This window comes from Cavia porcellus, unplaced genomic scaffold, assembly GCF_034190915.1.
Source record: "Cavia porcellus strain 051 isolate PalLab524CR breed Dunkin Hartley unplaced genomic scaffold, mCavPor4.1 scaffold_7, whole genome shotgun sequence".
NCBI lineage: Eukaryota > Metazoa > Chordata > Mammalia > Rodentia > Caviidae > Cavia > Cavia porcellus.
In genome coordinates, this window is record NW_026947490.1 from 44,589,040 (window position 1) to 44,613,037 (window position 23,998).

A 23,998-nucleotide genomic window follows, 5' to 3' on the forward strand; every position below is an offset into this window, starting at 1 on the left:
TTTTCTGTGTGTAGGAAGGGGGTCACCCACACTCTTGCCATACTCACCAAGGTCTTATAGTTAGTTGAAGAAAGCTTTACTGCTGGCCCATTTTACCCACGGTACACCTTTATTTTAGGGGCATACTCTGCACACTGACTGGAGCCTGCGGAGATCTTCTGTTTGGTTGAGGCAGTTTCTGAATCTCCCTTCAAGCTAGCATAGTTAATCTTCTGTATTCCAAGGTTCTGGGAGAAAGGGTAGGAGCTGAAGATTAAGTGTGCTATTAGGACTAGGAGGTAGGGAATGTCTCTAAGGGGACAGCAGATGTCCTGGGTCCAGGCATCCACTGGCTGAGGGCCAACGTCCCAGCATGGCATTCCTTAGTGCTGACTGGAGTCATGCAGGAAAGAGATGGCTGTGTGGGCCAATGTCTGAGGGCAGCATGCATTCCCCAGGGCTGGAGGGAGTCACACAGGAAGTTCACGGTGGCCTGGGCCAATGTCCCTGTGTGGTGCGGTGTTTCTCACTGCAGGCTGGAGTCATGCCTATTTCCTAGTTTTGAGTGATGTTTCAAAGCTTCCTGGGTGTGCTGGGAATCACCTGGCCAACTTTTGACTCCCTAGCCAGACTGCTGGCAACTGCTTGTCACTTGGAGCTCACTGGGAGTGGGCCTGTTGGTCCTGAGGGAACTCTGTGTGTCCTTTGGTGAGTTCAGACACAGGGCATGGTTTTACTGCTTGAGAGCGAATCTCTAAGGCTTCCCAGGGCATTGGTTATAAGGCATGGTCTTCCTGCCTAAGGTGAAGTTCTAAGGCTTCCCCTGCTGGTTGGCAGTAGCTGGGTATGGCTTGATTAGGGCCACTGGTACCTCCTGTGGAATTTAGGGTGATTTCAGACTCAGGGCATGCTCTTACTGCCTGGCAGCAAAGTTCTAAGTTTTCCCAGTGTGCTGAAATTCATGCATCTGTCAGGGTACAGAACTGGATTCCAAGGCCTGCCTGCTGCTTGGAATTGGGTGGGTGTGGCCTGGTTAGGCCAGGGGGTATCTCCTATGGGTCTTAGGGTGATTTCAGATGCAGGGCACCAAGATAACCTTTGAAATTAAAAAGCAAGTTCAACAGAGGAGTATGTGCAATGGATACTTAGTGAATCAAGGGGCATTAAAATAGTACCTAGTAAAACTGCACCATAGAAAGAAAAGTGATATTTAAAAATTTGAAAAGAATTAGGAGATATAAACTGTATTTTGTGCAGCTCAAGAATCTGGCCCATAACTGTTTTACAAGAAAAAGAACGGAAGAATAATGGAAAATATTTGTTTAAAAGATTATTTCTGTGAGTTTTAATTTAGGTTTAAAAAAGGGATGCAAATATACAGATTTAAATATTCTAAGAAGTACATATAACACTGAAGTTAGTGTAATAAAGATGAAAGGTGATAAAATTACAACATGTGTTATTCATGATCCATGAATAGGTTTTGGCTGCTCCTAGATGAGTGACTAAGTAAAACGATGAGTATTAACCCACTTCACCACAGCATTTTTACTGTTATGTATATACTACCACACACATCATGTTGTATTTAAATATATACAGTAAATTTAATTTAATTTTATTTTATTTTATTTATTTTTTTTTTAATTTTATTTAAGGAGAAAAGAAAAAAAAAGCAGAGAAAGGGTACAAGTTATACAGATTTGCAGAAAAAAAATGAACAGTAGGAAATTACTAGTTAATGGATTACATATTGTCATCTTAGAAATAATTGTTCAAGTCACAAAATTAAAGCTTGTAAAGTGGACATTCCATCAATGATACTGCAAACAGTTCTGTTCAATGATCCAATAAAACTCTGTGATATCATATTCTATCTTATACACTTAAACATACATGCAGTTATATAATTTAGAGCACTTTCTTTTCCTCTCTTTTGTACAATGACTATTACACATTTTGGGTTTCATTGTTCTCACGGTTCTTATTACTTTTTTGGAAGAGAGTAAAACCAAATGTGACATAACAGAACAGAATCGGTCAAGTCAAAAGGGTGGACATAATAGATAATGTGAAAACATAATACAAGGTGATCAACAATGGTTACCATAATGCCTCCCGCTATCTCTAATAGAATTGCCTATACCATTAGTTATAATACAATTGAACAAAACAGTAAAGAACAAAACCGACAAAACCAAACCATTGGAGACATTGTAGGTCTTCAAAAGTAGATAAAAGTCAACGAGAATGGGCGTTATAATGAATCTCATTATCTTCACAGCTGATGCCTAAATTTTCGAACCTGATACTATCCAGCAAAACAGAATAGGGGAACATCAGTTAAAAACCAGATGGTGAGAGTAATACAGGGCTTTAAATCGAGGTAATGGAAAGTCAAAGTGGGTTACTATAACATATCCTGTTATTTTTTTTTCTTTAATTAAAAGGATAAAAATAAAAAAAGTATTAAAACAGTAAATAATGGAGTGGAGATTGAGATAAAAGAGGGCATAACAACGAAACAGCACAGATCAAAACATAACCATTTAAGCAGAACAGTGTTTCACCACCAGATAATCCTGACCTAAAAGTAGTTACCATATTGTCTCTTTCCTTGAAATCCTTGAGTACAACTTCGTATACTGTAGCATTAAGTATATCAAAACAATGTAAAACCATTTAAGAGAATGACAGCATTACAGAGTATTTAGAGTCGACTAACAGAAAATGAATAATGGTTTCTGTATAATCTCCTTGTCTTTAAAAGGTTTTTGCTTATACTGTCGTACATAATAAAATTCAGTAAGATACAACCTATTTAGACCATTGGAGACAGAAGGACAAAAGCTAGATGAGACTTCAAAACAAGATGATACTAAATCAGTATTACCTATTAAGATGTCATTTTCTCCAAAATAGCTGTTCCTATCATCCAATCTTCTCTGCCTCATTTCTGTTGAGCTCTTATTCTGTCAGTAGCTGTCAGTTTGTCTTCTTCACTTTGTTCTCTGCTCCATTAGTTGTGGCCTCCACTATTTCTGGATTCTTTGTATTTTTCTTTTTTTAGAATATCCTGCAATACTCTCTGTAGAGTTGAATTGGTGGTGGCAAATTCCCCCAGTTCCTCTTTATCCTGGAAGCACCTCGTTTTTCCATCAATTTCCAGGGACAGTTGTGCAGGATATCTCAATCTTGGCTGGAGATTATTATCTTTCAAAGCTTGAATTATTTCCCCCCACGCTCTTCGTGATTTGATGGTTTGTGCAGAGAAATCTGCTGTAATTCTGATGGGTGCTCCCTTGTAAGTGGTCTGTTTCTTGTCTCTGACAGCTTTTAATATTCTGTTCTTGTATTGAATTTCTGGAATTTTTATTATTATATGCCTGGGTGTTGCTCTGTTTGGGTTGTAGGTAGCTGGGGTCCTGTATGCCTCATACATCTGAGTATCTTTACCTTTTGCTAAATTAGGAAAATTCTCCTGGATTATTTCTGTGAGTAGCTTTTGTAGTTCATTTGTTTGTGTCCCTACTTCTTCTTTTATGTTCTTAATCCTTAAGTTATGGATCCTCTTATCATCTTCTTGTCTTTGTATTATTGCTGTTTGTTTCTTTGTTATTTTTAAGAAGTTTTTCATTTCATTCTCCCATATTACAATTCTGCCCTCCAGTTCAGATAATCTGTCCTTAGTTTCTTTCAAGCTGTTATGCCAGTCTTCGATAGACTTCTTAGTTTCTTGGTAGTCCCTTTGAACCTGCTTCACGTATTCTATGCTTTCCCTGTTTTCTCCATCAAACAATTCTCCCCTCTTTTTCTGTTCTTCCATTCCACCATCTGTTTTTTCTTGGGTGGGGCTTAGCATTTCCCTAACTATTTTGCATACTTCTAGCTTCAGGTCGTTGATAACTTCATTCCTGAATTGGTCTATGAGGCTCTCTATATGGTGCTTTATGTGTATTGGTGCGGTGTCTACTATTGCCTGTTTCTCAGAATTGGGGGCCGAGGAGCCTTTCTTGTTGCTGCCTCTTCCCATATTCTCTGTTCCTTATATATGCAAGCTTATATGAGAGGCCCAGCTTCTCTCCCTGTCAGCCACAGCCTGATCGAATTGCGCCGGTTAGGTGTTCCCACTCACCGCTGTGCACCAGGCAGCCTACGCGGGGGCCCGCCCCTCCCGGCCTCTGTCAGGCTCTGGGATCTGGTTTGGGCCAGCCTAAGGGGCCGCTGGCAGCGGCGTCACGTAGGCCAGGCACTTTTCACCAATCCCGCCCGAGAGGGGAATGTGTGGCTGGAGTCGCCAGCGCGCCCTGCTCCCGCAGGACTGCTCTGGCCCAGAAAGTCCGTTGGAGTCAAACTGTGGTGGAGTGTCAGTTTCTGTCACTCACCTCGCCACAAGTCAGAACATGCCTCCCTGCCCGTCCTGTTTTCGACTCCGTTCGCAGACTCCCGTTCTCAGAGCTTCCGCGCGTCTCTCTCTTTGCCGAGCTGATGTAGAGGCAGCCAGCCGCCGGGCGGCGGGAAACCCAAATCGCGGCTTCCAATGGCGCAGGGTCCAGCCTCAGCAGCGAGACTTTTCTGTTCCTGTTTTAGCACCAGGACTGCATTCCAAGTTGGTTTCTCTCAGCCGAGGTCGTTCCTGAGTCAGCAGAGCATAACTCCACCTGCTTATGTCTCTTTAGTCCGCACCATACCTGGCTTCTGAGCCTAGTTTTTCAGAGAGCCTCTGGTAGTTGCTGTTATCTGTCCGCCATGTTCTCCCGGAAGTCCAGTAAATTTAATTTTAGACAATACCTTGGAAAGCAATAGAGAAAAACAAAAACAGATTTGCCTACAAAGTAGCAATAAATACTTGGACAGAATTTTTCTCATCAATAATGGTAAGTACTGTGAATAAAATAGAATGCACCATCAGAATTGAAATCCAGATAATATGTTATTCAGATACACAAATATTCAGGTATTAGGATCTCACCATATATATCCTTTTTTTTTTCTTGGTATCAGGAATCAAATTCATCAGCTTGTGCTTGCCAGGCAGGTGCTGTTTTGCTGAACTACACCCCTGGCCCTATATGTTCTTCTTTGATTTGCTTTGTTGTCCTGTGGAGTAAACTCAGTGCTTTGTATATGCAAGACAAGTGTTGCACCATAGAGTCACATTTCTGGCCTTTGTACATTTTTAAAAGGTGAACTTCAGCTAAAAGAAAGTAAACTTAGAGGAATGACGCTATGTTAGAACAATAACAGCAATGTATAGTCTTGGTTTAAATGCTTTAAAGGGCAAAATCCTATTGCATTTGCTAATCAGTCTGTCTCAGAATTTGAAATGAGTATCAAGTCACCAGACGGGAATGTGTATTCTCACTTGAAAACAGATCCTTCACTGACTAACCTGAGATTTTTCTTCAATTCTCAAAAATCTATTTCTAGCTGTTTGAGGTGTAGCATCAAGTTATTTATTTGTATTCGTTCTGTTTTCCTGATGTGGGAACTCAGTGCAATAAATTTTCCTCTCAGGACGGCTTTCATTGCATCCCACAGATTCCGGTAAGTTGTATCTGCATTTTCATTTTCTTTTAGGTATTGTTTGATTTCTTCTTTAATTTCTTCTGTGACCCACTGATTACTCAAGAGTGTGTTATTCAATTTCCATGTGTTTGTGGGATTTTTGCGGTATCTTTTATCATTAATTTCTAATTTCAGAGCGCTGCGATCCGATAACATGCAAGGGATGATTTCAGCTCTTTTGCACTTGTTTAAATATGTTCTATGAGCTAATATATGGTCTATTTTAGAAAATGATCCATGTACTGCTGAGAAGAATGTGTATTCTGATGTTGTTGGGTGGAACATTCTGTATATGTCTATCAAACCCATTTGTTCACAGGTATGATTCAGTTCTGTTATTTCTTTACTCATTTTCTGTCTGGTCGATCTGTCCCTTGGTGTCAATGGCGTATTAAGGTCTCCCGTTACAATTGTGTTACTGATAATTTGAGTTCCCTAATGTAAGTAATGATTCAAATATATAAAAATATGTGATAATCATGATTCCCCATTATGTGGCCTTGAAGCCTTATAAAATTTTCACTTATTAATTAGAAAGGCTTTACTCTGGGCTTTTTGATATGGAAATATTTGAAGCTATAGTATATGAAGTTTTATCCAAATATTTTAAGGAAAAAGACAGACACTATGGTAACTACTATTCTTTAAAAAAATTATTTAGCTATTTCTTATGTTTATTTTAATTAAGGGAAAAACTTAAAAAATTAGGATATATAGTAGTAACTCTTTTTGATCTCCTATTAACTTGTTTTGAAGTCCTGTTATACTCCCAAGATCTTGTTTTGACTGATTAGACTCTGTTCCATTCTGTGCGATAGTAGCAAGTTTGAAGGTATAGGCAACTAATTTGAAGGCAATAAGATTCACAAAGATGCCCATTCTGGTTTGACTATTGTCTCCTTTGGAAGTCCTGTAATGTTCACAATGCCTAAGTTTTATTGGTCTTGTTCTCCACTGTTTTGTCCGGCTTTATAATATCTAATGAGATGGACAATTCCTTTTAAGGAAACAAGAGACAATGTTGATAACCATTGTTGATGACCTTGTACTCTGTTCTACATCATGTGTTATGTCTATCCTTGGTTTTGACTTACAGCTTTGTTTTGCCATATTTGACTTTATTCTCTCCCCCCCAAAAAAGTAATAAGAACTAAGGAGTAATAAAATCCAAAAAGTGTAAATTTTGTTATAAAAAAGAGAGGGAGGGAAAAAAAAAGAGCTCTAACGGATATAACAGCAAGTGTGTTTAGGGATGTTAAATAGCTGACTATATTAATGTTTTTGGATCATTGAACACAGCTGTTTGCAGTCTCTCCGTTTGAATGTCTACTTTGTATTCTTTGATACTGTGATTTGAGCAACTATTTCCAAGATGATATTATGTAATCTATTAACAGGTGATTTCTTACTGTTATGTGTTTTTTTTTTTTGTAGTTCTGTATTATGTGTAACCTTACACTGCTTTGTTTTGTTTTGTGTTTTTCTCTTTATCCTCTTAAATAAAAAAAAAATCTATGGATATTGGGTAAAACTAGGTAATGATATTTTGTAAAAGATTATTTAATATGTTGTTTATTTTTGAATGCTTTCTTCTGTTACATGAATACATACACTTGTCTTTATGCTGATTCTATGTTATTTAAAATATTTTTAAAAATTTACAATAAAATAATGATTTTATTTATATTGTATTTATACTATTTGTATGTATTTATATTATACAATCTGGTGTTATGATACATATTTGCATTGTACAGTGATTAAATTATGCTACTTGACATATCCACTACCTTTGATTAGGAATCTTTGCAATACATTTTGAAATTGGGAATTGTAAAGTTTTCGGATTTATTCTTCTTTCTCAACATTACTTTCGGTTAGTTGGACTCTTTTGTACATTTTTCTACTTATTTTAAAAATGCCACTGGGATTTTTGAAAAAAGATAAGATCAAATTAATATATAGTGTAATCTATAGATTGTGTAATGTAAATATTTGAAAAATATTACATTTCCTAGTCAATGAATGTGGGATAGCTTTCCACTTATTTGTGTCTTTATTTTCTCTCATCAATGTATTACTTCAGTCTACAAATCTTGCACATTCTTGGTAGATTTTTCCTATTTATTCTTTTCATACTATTGTAAACAGGTTTTTTCTTAATTTTCTTTTTTTAATTGATTTTCATTATGTAGAAAACAGCTGATTATTGCTTGTGATATATTCTGCAATTCTGCTGAATTTAATTGGCATGAAGGGCTTTTTTTGTGGAAGCTTACATCTAAACTCCTCAAAGTATACACTTAATAACACCCTGTTCTTTGTGTGCCAGTTATACTTCAAAAAAGCTGTCAAGAGATTTATCCAATGAACTGAAACATTACACCAATACACCTGAGATTACAAATAAAAGAGTCTGAATTCACTTTCAGGTTTCAGATGTGATGCCTTGTGGGGGAGGTGATGCACAAGTTGTAGGAGTTATATGGTAAGTACATAATAAATAAAAAATAGCAGTTGAGTATATGACTAAATCACAGTGTGCATAAATGAATGTTAACATATACGTGTCATAAACTATTAGACATATCAAATGGTATGAGAAATACTTGTTGACTATGATTACTTGATTTATATTACAGCATTAAAAAACCCATTGGAAAAATTATTTTCGTCTATTTTCTTTGCATAGTTTCACTTCCTTCTCTACTGTGCACAGCCCCACTTCAGAGTGTACAGGGAACCTCAGCACTATCCCCAGGTGTCATGAGATACCAGTTCTCTCTTGTACCTATGTGCTTCATACTTTATTTTTCCTTGAAGTCTGTAACTTGCCTCAACTCTTTATAAATTTTACCTTTTAGTCAGCACAAGATTGTTGGACAAGATTTTAGGATGTGCTGTGTTTGTTACTGGGGATTCTGAACAAACAGCTAAGGGGTTATTCTTTGTTTCAGTTTTTTTAAAATTTTATTTTGAATGTATACAACAGAACAAGACAGAATAAAGCCAACTAAGATCGTACAGTGAAATTGGTACAGAACTTCACAGCAGGTTAACAGGATAAGAGTTATAGGTATCACAGTACATTTTGTTATCTTTATAATAGTTGTTCTTTCAATCATGTATATCAAACGGAGATAAAATATAGAACACTATAGAAGTTATCAAAAACAGAATACTGAATAGAACAGTAACATTAATCAGAAAAGAGCAAAACAGTAATAAAAATATTTGCCTTCAATGAGATGGTAGAAGGAAGTCCCCCTGATTTGCTATGGTCAACCTCCCAAAAGACGCTCAGATTTCTGGTTCCTATTTGCTAATGGGTGGTGGTGGGAGGAGCGGAGAAGGGGGGTAGGGGAAGTAGGTTATTGACACTAGGCTGTGCATCAGTAGGTTCACTATTGCTTAGCAGGGAGGCAGGCTGGTTGTTTGCTTTCACAGAGTCCTAAGTTCCAACATAGTATGGATCTCAGGAGCTGCTGCCGGTTCTCCCCCTGGAGGGGCCACAGTCTGCCACACTGCCACTGATTACCAGGGAAGGGAGGTGCTTGCTTGGCTTCCCAGGGTCCTAGGTTTCAGCATGTTGCAGATCTCAGGAGCTGCTCCTGGCTCTCCCCCTAGAAGGCCTGCAATCTGCCACACTGCCACCGATTATCAGGGTTCATTTTTTCATCCTTATCTTCACACAACTTTCTTCAAAGCTAGGATGACCCTGTGTCCTGAGCACCTTCACGAGGATAATCAAGAATCTGAATTGTGACATCTCTGTTCCTATTCAGGCTTTTGTTTTGGCAAAGCAAGTCACTCATGGCAAGAGGAGTCCTAATGGTGTTGCTTGGCAGTGGACTGTGTAGAAATTAGATGTGCAAGGCTTTTTATCTTTATGGCCTACTGAATGAACTGTTGCCTTGAGCTAAGTTTAAAAGCAAGATGGGGATAATCACAATGCACTCCTGGTATGAGTGAGAAACTGTGGTTCAGACTTGCAAACACTGGCTTTATGGAGAAACGCTAATGTCTCCCAGAAATGGCACAGAATCTCAGTACATTCTTCTCTCTGGTGCTTCTTGCCTAGAGAGTCTGTCTCTCTGTGATGTATGCACATGTTGCAGGCACCATGCAGATGTCCTTGATGTCCTTTGAAGTTATCTACCTGTTGCTGCCACATCACTGTTACTTGTGTGTAGGAAACTGAGTCAGAGGAAATTGAACTTGCACACTTCCTAAGTAACTCCAAAATGTTTTTAAATTTTGTTTATGCAAATGAACCTAAAGCATGTGAAATACACTGAACCATGGCATTTCATCAAAATATAAATGCCTATGCCAAAAATATAATGTTCATATGAAGAAGAGATAATGTTAAACCACTGCTGTTGCATGTGTGTCATACTAAAATAGTAGAGTAATTTATAATATATTGCAGCCTGGGACTGTTAATGGCTCTGTATTTAAACATTTGGATGGCTTTTATGACTTTTTGGTCTACACAGTGAGGGTCTCAGATGAATTCTAGGCTTATTAAAGTTGTGAACTATCCATTCCTGGAACAGAGATGACTTAGTCTTTTTGTGATATAGTAGACTCAGTCAGTGATGGCATCTTAGACTTGAAATTAGTTGTTATCATGTTTTCTGCAAGATATTTTGTGTGAACTTGTTCTTTTATTTATTAGTGAATGTCTAAAAATTATTCTTAAATTAAGATTATTTTAGAGTCCAAATGTTCCCATAGTGTATTCTAAATATATATATCCATGGCATATAAAAAGAAGACGAGATGATATCTTAGAGCAAACACCCAACAACAGTTGGTAAAACTACAGCTGACTTCTTCTTTCCCCAGTAATGATTTATGTGGTGCTAGGAAAGGCATAAATGTAGGCAGAGCTCATGAGTTATTGCAAAGCAAGAGCTCTGCTACTTACAGGAAGACGCTGCTACTTACAGGACAGTATGTATCAGCTGCAGCTGGCATAGTTCTCCTGAGCATTTGTCACTCAAAGTTCCAAAAATCAGGAGCCATCATAAAGCTATGTTTTACTAACAAATGCCAATTTTCCTTCAAAAATTGGTATAAATAAGGCTAAATAATTTTGTTTTTGTTATAAATTGTGCCATGGCATTTATCATATTTGATTCTTGATCAAAGTCTGTGTTTCCAGAGTCCACAACTGTTTTAAGTGCTTTGCCTTCATGTAAATGAGTATGATCACACACACACACACACACACACACACACACACACACACACACACACACACCAGAGGCATCATTAAATGTGAGGTTTCAGAAACCAGATAAGGAAAATAAAATAAGAAAGTGGAGGGTGGATATTGGAAAGTTATAGTGATAGCGCCACAAGGCAGAGGAGGGAGAGACATCAAGGTTGAGTTGGGTAAATAAATAAAAAGAATTCATGTAGGAGGAAAGTTGAGCAACTGCGAACTATTACATATTTATTTTAATGATATAAATAAAGGTTGAAGGCTGTGGGTGAAGTGATCTTTTAGAATCACACTGCAGCATTTCTGAGGTCATTGGAAAGAAGTCACAGAAGTAAAGGGAAATATGAAAGTTAGGCCAGAGGACACATGAAGGGTGAAATAGAAGTCCCAGGGGTGAAGCTTCACATTTCTTCTCTGGTACAGAATTTGTATGGGGAAGAGATCTGTCAGTTGCAAGAGAGGAAGTGACTAGAGGTACAAAGAAAGAGTTGCTGAACTCAGAGATTAAAAGCAAGCTGTGGAATTAGAATTTCTTTCTTCAGTGAAATGCTGCTGCTGGAACTGGTATTTTTTGCAGTTCTCTTCCCAGTTGGTGACACTCAGGATGGTAAGGGGAACTCTGGGTGCCCCCTGCAGTAGTGTGGGGTGTCTAGAAAAGACAGGCTACATTAACACAGGTGTACTTGGGGGTAACACTCTGACCTTTCCTGTCTCCAGGTCTCTTCCACCATTCTGGTTGTTGGGGCTGGAGCCTGAGGCTCTGAGGCTTTTAAATCATTCAGGCCTTCTGGGGTCTACAGACTTCAGTGTTTGTTTCTTGTATCATTTTAATAACATGCTTTCTCTTTCCCCTTTGCTTCTCTTCCTCTTCACCAATTTATCTTTCTTTTCTCCACAGCCTTCCAAGAACCAATCTCTTTCCATATCACTCAAATCACATCTTTTGCCAACAGTTCTTGGGTGAAATATCAGCTCTCAGGCTGGTTGGGAGATTTACAGATTCATGACATGGACAGTGATTCAGGCACTGCCATATTCCTGAAGCCCTGGTCTAAAGGCAACTTCAGCAATGAAGAAATGTCTGAAGTGGTGGAGCTATTTCGGGTCTATATCGTTGCATTCATTCGAGAAACAAAAGCCCACGTGAATGCCTTGCAGATGGAATGTGAGTCCAGACCTTATGCCTGGGGACTTTCTTAATGATTTGTCATGATTAAGATTACTTACTATCTTTTTGATCCTTCTCACCTCCTCTCATCTTTGCTGAAGTGTTTGCACATGGCTGTCTAGAGCAGTCTCTCTGGTTTGCTGCCTCTGCACTCATTTCTGATTGATGAAGAATTCTACCTTGAGGTCTGTTTGTCTGCTATAAATTCACCCTTTACTTTCCAATCAATGGGACCCTCCTTTTCCCTTTGGAAAGCTGTACTTGTGTCTCGCTCACACGTTCCTTATCCTGCACCTCTCATATGTCATTTAACCACTGTATATTTTTCTATAGTTTCTCCATCCTGACTTGAATGACCCTATGCATACTTTTCTTTCTATAACTGTAACTCCCGTAATTATTTAGTGTTACGAACCACACATTACTAATTTTATCTTCACTCACATCAAAATTCTAGATCCTTTCCACATCTTGTTCTTCTGTTTTCCTTGTACACAGACCCTTTTGAGATCCAGGGCATTGCAGGCTGTGAGCTGCATTCTGGAGGTGCCATTGTAAGCTTTTTGCAAGGAGCCTTTGGAGGACTGGACTTTGTGAGTTTCAAGAATTCTACTTGTGTTCCTGCCCCAGAAGGTGGCAGCAGGGCACAGAAGGTCTGCAAACTACTTGCTCCATATCACGATATCTTCTACACTGTGGAGAAGCTGCTTTATGAAACCTGTCCTCAATATCTCCTGGGTGTCCTTGAAGCAGGAAAGGCAGATCTACAGAGGCAAGGTTAGTCCTGTTGTGTCACATTTTCTGTCACTTTCTTCAAGTTCAAGTGTAGAAAGGTGTGTAAGTTGAGTGGGGTTCTCAGTAACTTATTTCATTCCCAAAGAATGAAAGGCTCACTATCCAGACTGAAGGTGTTTGGATAAACAAGATTTGTGTTAGAGTACTAATCTGATACTTTCCTGCTTTTTCTTGACATAGTAAAACCCAATGCATGGTTGTCCAGTGATTCCACTCATGAGCGTGGCCATCTGCAGCTGGTGTGTCATGTCTCTGGATTCTACCCAAAGCCTGTGTGGGTGATGTGGATGCGGGGTGAGCAGGAGCTGTCTGAAACTCAGAGAGGGGACATCCTGCCCAATGCTGATGACACATGGTATCTCCGAGTGACCCTGGATGTGGTGACTGCGGAAGCCACTGGTCTGTCTTGCCGAGTGAAGCACAGCAGTCTAGGAGGACAGGACATTGTCCTCTATTGGGGTGAGAAAGAAATGGGGCTAGAATGGAAATGGGGAGCCAGAATGGTGAAGGAATGGAGATAGAGAGGAGAAAACAGAGGAAATGGAAGGAAGGTGTTAGAGAAAATTTACTATTTAACTAGACAGAGCAAGACCTGGAATAATGTAGGATTTAAAGTAATATTTTCTGTTCTCTCTTCCAATTGTCAGGACACTCCAATCCCATTGGCTGGATCATTTTGGCAATAGTTTCCTGTTTAATCTTTTTCCTGTGTTTTGCATTATGGTGTTTTAGACGCTTGTGAGTTTTTATTATTTCTGTATTTTTACCATCCACCCTCTTAACCTTCCCACTTTTCAACAGTTTATAGCAAATTACCCTACATGTTTTCTTTATTTTAACTCTAATTTAGAAAATGTGGTGCACTACATATAACCTAAAAGTTACTGTATTTGCCATTTTTATTCTGTTAAATATACTCATGTAGTTTGCAATTATTATCTTTATTCATCACTAGATATCCTTTGATCTTTCAAAATTGAAACTATCTTCAGATTGAACAGCTCCTCATTTTTGGCTTATCCAGGCCATGGCAGTAACTGTTTCACTTTTACCCCTGTAAATTTGACTGTGTTATATGTGTCAAGTGAAATCCTTGATATTGTTTTGTTTTGGCTGAACTATTTCACTTTGCAGAATATCTTTAAAGTTTACTTATGCTTCTGCTTGCATCAAAATTTCCTTTCTTAGAAATACAAGTGGTAAATAAAAATTGTTGCTCAACATTGTTTAACATTGTTGTTCATTTGAGAAATGCAAATTAAAGAACACTGAGGTTTCAGCTAGCCCCCAAAACAATGATTATCATCAAGAAATCAACTAATAACAACTGGTGGGGCTTTGAGGCAAATGGAAACCTTTTTCAGTTCTGGTAGGAGTACACAGTGGTACAACCACTGTAGAAATCAATGTAGAGAGTCCTTAAAAACTATGATTAGAGATTTTATTCAACCCAGTTATTTCCCTTCTGGGTACTTTTCCAGAAGAATGAAAATCACCCTACCAGAGAAATATATACGCAAAATTTTTAATAGCTAAATCTTGGAGACAACCCAAAGGTCTATTAACCAAGGAATAGACAAGGTAGTGATATTATATAATCAGGGTACTGCTCAGCTACAAAGAAGGATAAACTTGAGGGTTTTATAGGTAAATGGGTATAACTTGAGGCCATACTCTTAAGTGAATAAATGAGACACATGTGTAAACATTATTTTATCTCCATAATATAGGAAACTGGAAGTGTAAATTAGATACTAAGTCTACAATAAATATTATGAAATGGAAAGAAATTGCTCCAAAAGGAAGAACAGCTGGGATAGGCAAAAAGAGAAAAGAAGGAAGGGAAAAGAAAAAAAAATAGACACACTCTCACAAACACACTCACAACTGTTAAGATAGTCATATTGTTAATTTCTTTTACTTCACTGGAGAGCAGTTTGTTGTATTGTTTGATCAGCTTTTCATGCTTATATCTATCTGGTAATCTGAGCAAGTATTTTGAAGATAACAAATCACAGTATATTAACCATTGTTAATTTCCTATTACATTGTTATGAAATTCTGTATCACTGCTTTTATTGTTTTTTTCTCTTTAAAATCAAAATTCCTTCCTTCTTTAAGTCAAATAATGTTCCATTGCCTGCATATACTGTGCATCCCCTCATCCATTTGTGAACACTCAAGCTACTCTGTGCATTGTGAATAATGCTGTGCATGTGCCGATAGCTTTTACTAAAAACTGTTTTGCTTGTGTTCTTACAGGCCATATGAAGGCATCTTGTGAGACCTCGTGATGTCATGTTTAGTGATTGGATTTGACATTGAGAAGCCCAGAAAGTTAGTTGTTAACACGGCAATCAATCTTGTTATATTTTTAGAAAATAACTACTACTTTTAATTAACAGTGTTCCTGTAGATTATAAGATAAACCACAATATATATCAATACAAAATGAAGATCTTATTTTGAAATGGTATCAACAGTAGTTCCACCCGAATGTCATAATTTATCAGATGTATTCCCTGCAGTCCTTAAAATGACAAGGTGTTTTATCTTTTTTATTTTGTTGATTTTGTGTGTCATTTTTATTTATTTTCAAGTAGGAAACTGAAATTACAGTACCATATCTTATTTATCTTGTTGAGAATGCATGTAGGTGGACTCAGTTTGTGAATATTTTGTTTAGGGCTATGCTTTTGTGTTCTTTTATTTTTTGCCATGATCTTGTCAGGTATTGATGTTAAGGAAGTTTTGCCTAATAAAATATGTTGAAAAATGTTCCCTCCATTTTGTCCCTGGAGTAGGCAGAAATGTACACTTTTGTTGTTGCAATGATTTGTCAGAAGAATTTTTAAATAAAGTTTTAACTTTTATAGACCATTTAAAATATTAAGTGTACCTCTATTCATATAATCCATTTGGATATGCATTTTTTGTCAGTATAGTAATTTGTAGTTTTTGTACATTGTTCAAGTTATCCAAATTACCCAGTTTATTGCTAATAGCTGGTTCATGTTTTATGATCTTGTCAATGTCTGTGAGACTTTTAGTGTGTAATTATTTAAACTGGTATTGAAAATTTGTTTTCCATCTCTTGATCTTTTTTTTTTTTTTTTTTTTTTGGTACCAGGGATCAAACTCATGACCTCATGCTCACCAGACAGGCCCTTATGCCACTGATCTAAATCCCTAGCCCTCATCTTTTTTATTCTTCCTTTTCTTTCCTTGGTACTGGTGATCAATTCTAGGCTGTTCATGTGAGGCAAGGACCCTATGACTGCACTACACTACCAGCCTACTCTTATTCTTTGTCTCACTGTGACAAGAGTTTTATCAATTCCTAAAGTTTTCAAAGAACTAACTTTTGACCATGTTGGGCCTGTCATATTATATTATTATTTTCTCTCTGTTCCTTAGACATTGCTTTTATATTTCTTTCACCACTTTCTCTTTTCACCTTCTTTGTCTTCTTTCTTTTTGTTATTTTGAGACAACATCTTGCTACTCCAGGCTGGCCTTGAATTTGCTTTGCAGCTCAGGCTGGTCTCAAATTCAAAGCTGTGTACTTGCATCAGCCTCCCTATTGCTGGGATAAGAGATGAGGGGCACCATGCTGACTAATATTTCTGATTTGTTAATGTAGATTCCTCAGTAACTTATTTTTAGCTGTTATTTTCCTGTTGGGGGTTTTAAGATTTAAAGGTTCTTTAAACATGCTTTTAGTGCATATCTAAAGTTTTGGTCTGCTGCATTATCTTTGTTCATGTATTTTCTAATTTCTACTTTTTAGCATGTTACGTATCTAGAATTTGCATTTCAGAACTTCCATACATGAGAAATTTTCTGGTTATCTTTTAATCACTGATTTTTTAAAATCGTGATTGCAGTGTTTCTGAGAAAATATTTCATTGTGTTCAGGCTTTTGAAGTTTATTTATATTGCTTTATGGGAAAACATTAGGTTTTAAATGAATGTTTCACATTCACTTAAAAAGAGTATGTTTCTCTTTGAAAAATTCTGAGTTTTCTTTTTTTCTTTTTTCTTTTTTTATCGGTACCAGGGATCGAACTCACGACTGCCTGCTTGCAAGGCAGGTACTTATGCCACTGAGCTAAATCCCCAGCTAAATTCTGAGTTTTAAATATATCATGAAGTCATGCTGTTTAAATCTTATACTTAGTGATTTCTTTGTATTCATAGAGGTATATTAAAAACTGTGAAAACTGAGCACTGTAGCTGTCTCATTTTTTTGTGACGTGTTTTACTTTCTGACTTGATATATTCTATCCCATACAGAAATGTTTAGAGATATTACAGCTTCCTCATGCTACATATCCTCTTTTATCTATAATGATGTTTCCTTTCTTTTAAATTGACTGCTGGAAATCATAGTAGCTTTCCCAGGGTCCTTGGGGTAAGGGTATTCACAGTGTACCTTTTCCCATGTAATAGGTTACTTATGAATATGTCTCATGTAATAGCTTACTTATGAGATATATGAATTTCTACTCAATTTAATAAACTTTATATTTTAGTTATTTAGTGAATTTTATTTCATAGAATTAATGATGTGTTTGTGTTTCTTTATTTAGAAGAGAATAACATCAAATGAGACAAAACAAGATAGAGTCAATCAAAACAGAAGGCTCGGCATAGTACATAACCTAAAAAAATATAAGGAGATCAATGATGGCTACCATAATGCCTCCTGTTATCTTCAAAATAATTGCCCATATTGTCTGGCAGTATAAAATTGAACAAAACAGTACAGAAAAAAAAAAACAAATAAAAACAAAACATTGGAGATATTGTAGCACTTCAAATGAAGATAATAGTCCAACCAGAATGGGTATCATAGTGTATCTTATTGTCCTCAAAGTAGTTGCCTATACCGTCAGACTTGATACTATCAAACTAAACAGAATAGAACACAATCAGTCAAAATAAAATAGTGATAGCAATCCAGGGCTTCAAATCAAGTTAATAGGAAATCAAAAATGGTTACCATAATATATCCTGCTATCTTTGGAATAGCTGTCCATGCCATCAAATTTAATCCAAGTAGACAAACAGAAATGAAATAAAATCAAACCAAACAGAACAATGAAAGCAGTATGTGTTTCAAATTACAATAATTGATGAACAATGGCTACTACCTTCCCTTTTTATACAATTCCTCCGCTTGCACTTTCCTGGGATGCATTGTACATTTTGGAACCCACTAACTCTTTTAGTTTTTAATTTTAAAGATGATAAAACAAAAGAGAGCAGTACAAAGCAAAACAGAACAGGACAATGCAAGCAACACAGCACTTCACAACAAGACAACTGGACATCAGTAGCTACCATAATGTCTGTTTTCTTTGAAATAGTTGATCATATCTTTACATGAATAATATGAGACATAACAAAAGAGTATAAAATAATTCAAAAAATGAAAGCATTATAGGACTTCAAAACCAAATAACAGGAAATCAACAATGTCTACTGTAATATTTCATTTTCCTCAGAAAATTTGTCTATACTATCACACATAATAAAATCAATAAATACCGAAGAACAAAAGCATGGTAGGACTTGAAAACAACATGATAGTAAATCAGCAGTGGCTACCATAATGTCTTGTTCTCTTTAAAATAGCTATCCATACCATCACACATAATATGATCAAACAAAGCAGAATAAAATCAATCAAACCAATGAAAGCATTATAAGACTTCAAAGCAAAATAAGAAGCCATAATTACCATAATATACCCCATTACATTCAAAATAGCTGCCCCTACCATCTGACAGCATAAAATCTAACAAAACAAGACAGAACAAACCCAAATCTAACAAAACTGTGTAAAGAATGCAAGAGTTCAAGATAAGACAGTAAGAAATTGACATTAGTTTTCACCTTTCCTTTCCAGATGTTCCCTCCCTTTGCTCCTACATTAACTATTTTATTTTTGGATCCCATTAACACCTTCTGTATCTTATGTTGGCTTCAAGCATATGACTTTGAACTGTTTTAGCCATGGATATGATCTTTAGTTTTGTCCTTTTACCTACAGGAGCCTTCAGATTATCTACTTTATAGTTGTGTAGTTTTCCACTGCATGAAGATACCATATTTTTCTTATCTATTCTGCAGTTGATTGGCAAGTTACTCTTGCTTTTTTTTTTTTTTTTTTTTTTTTTGGTCTCCAGTAACATGAAACAATTGTTTTCTGTGCTTTGATTTTCAGTTTATGAATTTCCTTCCCAGTTGAATGTGTTTGTCATGTACAGTACATCGATGGATCTTGTTTCTTGATCCACTCTCCCTGGGTTTCTTTTTATTGCTGACCTGAGGCTGTCTACATTAATGGTTACAATCAGCATACATTGGTTTGTCTCTGTCCCGCTATCCTCCTGTTGTAGGCCATTCATTTTCCCCCTTCATTCAGTTGCCTGTCATATTTGGTAGTTCTCCTCTGCTGCTGTTCCTGGAGCATGGTCGTCTTTTTTTTAAATTTATTTAAGAGGAAAAAGAGAAAAACACAAAACAAAACAAAGCGGTGTAAGGGTACACATAATACAGAACTACAAAAAAAAAAACATAACAGTAAGAAATCACCTGTTAATAGATTACATATTATCATCTTGAAAATAGTTGCTCAAATCACAGTATCAAAGAATACAAGGTGGACATTCAAACAGGGAGACTGCAAACAGCTGTGTTCAATGATCCAAAAACATTGATATAGTCAGCCATTTAACACCCCTAAACACATTTGCTGTTATATCCGTTAGAGCTCTTTTTCTTTTTTTTTCCCTCTCTTTTTTACAACAAAATTTACACATTTTGGATTTTATTACTCCTTAGTGCTTATTACTTTTTTGGGGGGGAGAGAATACAGTCAAATATGGCAAAACAAAGCTGTCAGTCAAAACCAAGGATAGACATAGCACATGGTGTAGAACAGAGTACAAGGTTATCAACAATGGTTATCAACGTTGTCTCTTGTTTCCTTAAAAAGAATTGTCTATCTCATTAGATATTATAAAGTTGGACAAAACAGAAGAGAACAAGACCAATAAAACTTAGGCATTGTAAACATTACAGGACTTCCAAAGAAGACAATAGTCAAACCAGAATGGGCATCTTAGTGAATCTTATTGCCTTCAAAGTAGTTGCCTATATCCTCAAACTTGATACTATCATACAGAATGGAACAGAGTCTAATCAGTCAAAACAAGATCGTGGGAGTATTACAGTACTTCAAAACAAGTTAATAGGAAATCAAAAAGAGTTACTATTTATATATCCTAATTTTTTAAATTTTTTCCCTTAATTAAGACAAACATAAGAAATGACTAAATAATTTTTTTAAAAGAATAAGGGAGAGATTGAGATAAAACAGGACATAACAATATAACAATAGAGTTCAAAGCATGACTGTTTCAGCAACCTAGTACTTCACCACCATATAACCCGACTTAATAGTAGTTACCATAGTGTCTGTCTTTTTCCTTGAAATATTTGGATAAAACTTCATATACTCTAGCTTCAAATATTTCCATATCAAGAAGCCCAGAATAAAGCCTTTCTAATTAATGAGTGAAAACTTTATAAGGCTTCAAGGCCACCTAATGGGGAATCATGATTACCACATATTTTTATATATTTGAATCATTACTTACATTAGGGAAACTATTCGGTATTCACACATGCGAGATTGATTTATTTCACTTATGAGTATGGTCTCAAGCTGCGCCCATTTATTGATAAATATCTCAATGTGATCCTTCTTTATAGCTGAATAATACTCCATTGTATAGAAATACCACAACTTTTTTATCCATTCCTCAGTTGATGGACACTTGGGTTGTTTCCAAGATCTGGCGATTACAAATTGTGCTGCTATAAACATAGGTGCACATATATCACTGTGGTATGATGCTTTCAGTTCTTCTGGGAATATGCCTAGAAGTGGAATAGCTAGAATAAACGGGATTTCCAATCCCATCTTTTTGAGAAATCTCCAGACAGACCTCCATAAAGGCTGTACCAGTCTACACTTCCACCAGCAGTGCAGGAGAGTTCCTTTTTCCCCACAGCCTCTCCAGCATTTGTTGTTGGTTTTCTTGATCCTGGAAATTCTTTCAGGAGTGAGATGGTATCTCAGTATGGTTTTAATTTGCATTTCTCTAATGACCAATTATGATGAGCATTTTTTCATGTATTTATTTGCCATTGAGCATGGTCGTCTTCATCTCTCTCTATAGCAGTCTCTGTAGTGTTGGTTTGGTAGTGATGAATTCCTTCAGTTGATCTTTATCATGGAAGTATCTTATTTTTCCACCAATTTTGAAAGATAGTTTTTCAGGGTAGATGAATTTGGGTTGGATCCTAGCTTTAAGATTTGAAAGTGTCTTCATTCTCTTTCAAGTGAGTTTGCCAGCTTTTGATTGAATTTTAAATTTCTTGCATGTCTCTTTGAATGCATTTCATGCATTGCAATTCCTTTCTACATTCATTCAAGTTTCCATAATTTCCCTATGTTCTTCTTTTTTGTATATGTCTTCTTCTTTAAATCTGTGACCTATTCTTTCAGTGTGTTTGTGATTTCTTCTTTACCTGAGACATGATTCCTGATTTGACTGCTTTTACAATCTCATGAATTTGTTTCCTTACTTTGGTTGCTATTCTCAAAGAAATTTCAGGTATGTGAGTTCTATTTTCATCTGTGACTGTATCTCTCAGACATTCTGTGTGGGCTAGAGGTCTGAGTTTGCCTTTGTTCCTTCATCTTGACATTCTCGTGGATTTCTTCCAAGAAGCTAGTTGTGGGGGCACAGAAACATCCCATATTGGCTGCCTCTAGGCAGTGTAGGGCCATGGGACAGCCACCTGGGTTCCTCTAATTCCAGATTTTCAGGAAGGTGCCAGGGAACAGGCCTCACCAGACCTATGTAGCTACACTGGGGCTTCACTGATGATCAGGTATTCATGGAGGTGGGGCTGCTTTTCTCAGACTGTGACTCCCATGATGGTGGCAGATACACAGGAATGTGTTTGTCTAGTTCTGCTAGTGGGTGATGGATGCCTGAAGGAATCAAGGGCCTTCAATAGTTGCCTACAGATGCACAGGGCTTACCTGGCTGTGTGTCCCCACTCCTACTGGCTACCTGCAGGAAGCAGCCTTTCAGTGGCAGCTCCCTAATTGTGAAGGCAGATCTGCTGGTTTTCTCTACCAATGCTGGCCTCCTGTAGGATGTGGCCTCTTGATAGCAGTTCACATCAGGCAAATGTGAATCTATCTGCCTCCCTCAGCATGGGCTGGGTGTGTGCTGGAAAGGGCCTTCCGGTGGCAGTTCCTGGATCTTCTTCTGCCTCTCTCTGCCCATGCTGGGTGCTCAGAGGAAATGGCCTTCCTGTGGTGGTGCTTGGAAGGCACCTTCAGATCTTTTGGCTCTCTGTACCCACACTTGGCATGCATAGGAAATGCCTTTCTGGCTGTGGCACCCAGCAGGCAGAGGCAGAACTTTGGATCATTTTCTGGCTCTCTCTGCCCATGCTGGTTTTGCAGAGGAAAGGGACTTCTGGTGGTGATGCCCGGCAGACAGGGACAGATTTTCAGATCTTCTTCTGGGTCTCTCTGCTTGTGCTGGTCATGCAGAGGAAAGGATCTTCCACTGGCACGGGTAGAGCTTCTTCTGGCTCTCTCTTCCTGTGCTGGGTGTGCAAATGAAAGAGCATTCTGGTGGCAGTACCTGGCAGGCAGGGGTGGATATTCAGATCTATTGGCTCTCTGTTCCTGCACTGCGTGCACAGAGGAAAGGGCCTTCTGGTAATGGGTCCCAGCAGACAGAGGCAAATCTTCTTCTGTCTCTGCCTATGCTGGGAATGCAGAGAAAAGGGCCTTCTGTTGATGGAACCCAGCAGGCAAAGGCAGATCTTTTTTAGCTCTATCTGCCTGCAATGTCTTAGTTTTTATATTAGGGAAGCAACTCGCTATTCACCAATGTGATTCTGAATATTTTTTACCCCTGAACATGATTGCAAGCTGTAGCCATTTGTCTAGAAGAGCCTCAAGGTTTTATTTCCTTATAACTGTGTAGTTTTCCATTGTATAAATGTGTCATGGCTTTCTAACCTATCTGCAGCTGATGAACAAGCATTGTTTTCTCATTTCTCACTTTCAGCCTATAAACCACCCTTTTTACTTATATAAAACATATTGATGGACCCTATCTCCTGATCCAGTCTGCCTGTGTTTCTTTTTATTAGTGAATTGAGGCCATCTATATTAGTGATTATGGCTATCCTTCTCTGCCTCATCTCTGCCATGGTATTTTTTTGCCACTGGTTGCCTACTTTTCCTCTTCTTTCCATTGTCTGCCCTGTTTGGTTAGCTCCCTTTGCTGCTGTTCCTGAAACCATTGTCTTTTTTCTCTCTAGAATGTCCTTCAGTATTTTTTGTGGGGTTGGTTTGGTGGGTCATAAATTCCCCCAGTGCCCCTTTGTCATGGAAGCATCTTGTTTTTCTATTAAGTTTGACAGTTGGTTTTGTGGGGTGCATCAATCTGGGTTGGAGGTTATTTTCTTTCAGGACTTGGAATACTTCACTCAAAGCTCTTCTTGATTTGATGGTTTGTGTCAAGAAGTCTGTTATGATTATGGTGGGTTTTCCTTTATAGGGAATCTGTTTCTTTTCTCTGATAGATTTTAATATTTGGTTTTTGTGTTGAATTTCTGTGATCTTGACTATTCTATGTTTGGGTGTAGATCTATTTTGGTTATAGCTGGCTAGAGTTTTGGATGACTCACTTATCTGTGTATCATTTCCTTTTGCTATGCTTCAGAAGTTTTCTTTTAATTATTTCTGTAAATATCCTTTATATTTCATTTGTGTTTACCCTTGGTTCTTCACTCACATTTTTTCATCTTATGTTATAGTTCCTCTTGTCATCTTCTGACCTTTGATAATCAATTATAAAAAAGGAAATAAATATAGCACCCTCACAATCTAATGACCTCCCAGTAGCCCCACCTATAAGTGCATGGGACTTTGAAAGGCCATCTTGTGATAAATTACAACAGTTACTTCCCTGCAACAATTTACATTGCATTTCTAATTTTCTCCAGAGGTTAAGAGGAACTGTTAATTTACAACACAATGCCTGTCTTAATTGGCTCATTGCTGAGACAAAATACCTAACACTCAAAGTTAATCAAGGAAAAGCTTATTTTTGCCCACAATTTGTAAAGGTTTCAGTCCACAG

At 37.4% G+C, this 23,998-nt stretch overlaps 1 protein-coding gene across 3 annotated transcripts in view; it reads left to right on the forward strand.

The window, feature by feature from the left end:
- The first annotated feature begins 11,198 nt into the window (after nucleotides 1-11,198).
- LOC100733491 (T-cell surface glycoprotein CD1b3-like) overlaps nucleotides 11,199-23,998 on the forward strand; it is a 351,357-nt gene continuing 338,557 nt past the window's right edge. Inside the window, exons 1-6 of one of the 3 annotated variants that reach the window (XM_063253472.1) lie at nucleotides 11,200-11,387; nucleotides 11,679-11,945; nucleotides 12,447-12,725; nucleotides 12,924-13,202; nucleotides 13,391-13,481; nucleotides 15,006-15,630. In XM_063253472.1, the coding sequence (XP_063109542.1) occupies nucleotides 11,327-11,387; nucleotides 11,679-11,945; nucleotides 12,447-12,725; nucleotides 12,924-13,202; nucleotides 13,391-13,481; nucleotides 15,006-15,027 (999 nt within the window). In that variant the 5' untranslated portion in view covers nucleotides 11,200-11,326 and the 3' untranslated portion in view covers nucleotides 15,028-15,630. Of the gene's footprint in view, nucleotides 11,388-11,678; nucleotides 11,946-12,446; nucleotides 12,726-12,923; nucleotides 13,203-13,390; nucleotides 13,482-15,005; nucleotides 15,631-23,998 lie in introns of those variants that run through there. The other 2 variants (XM_003466646.4, XM_063253473.1) reach the window with 2 other exon arrangements.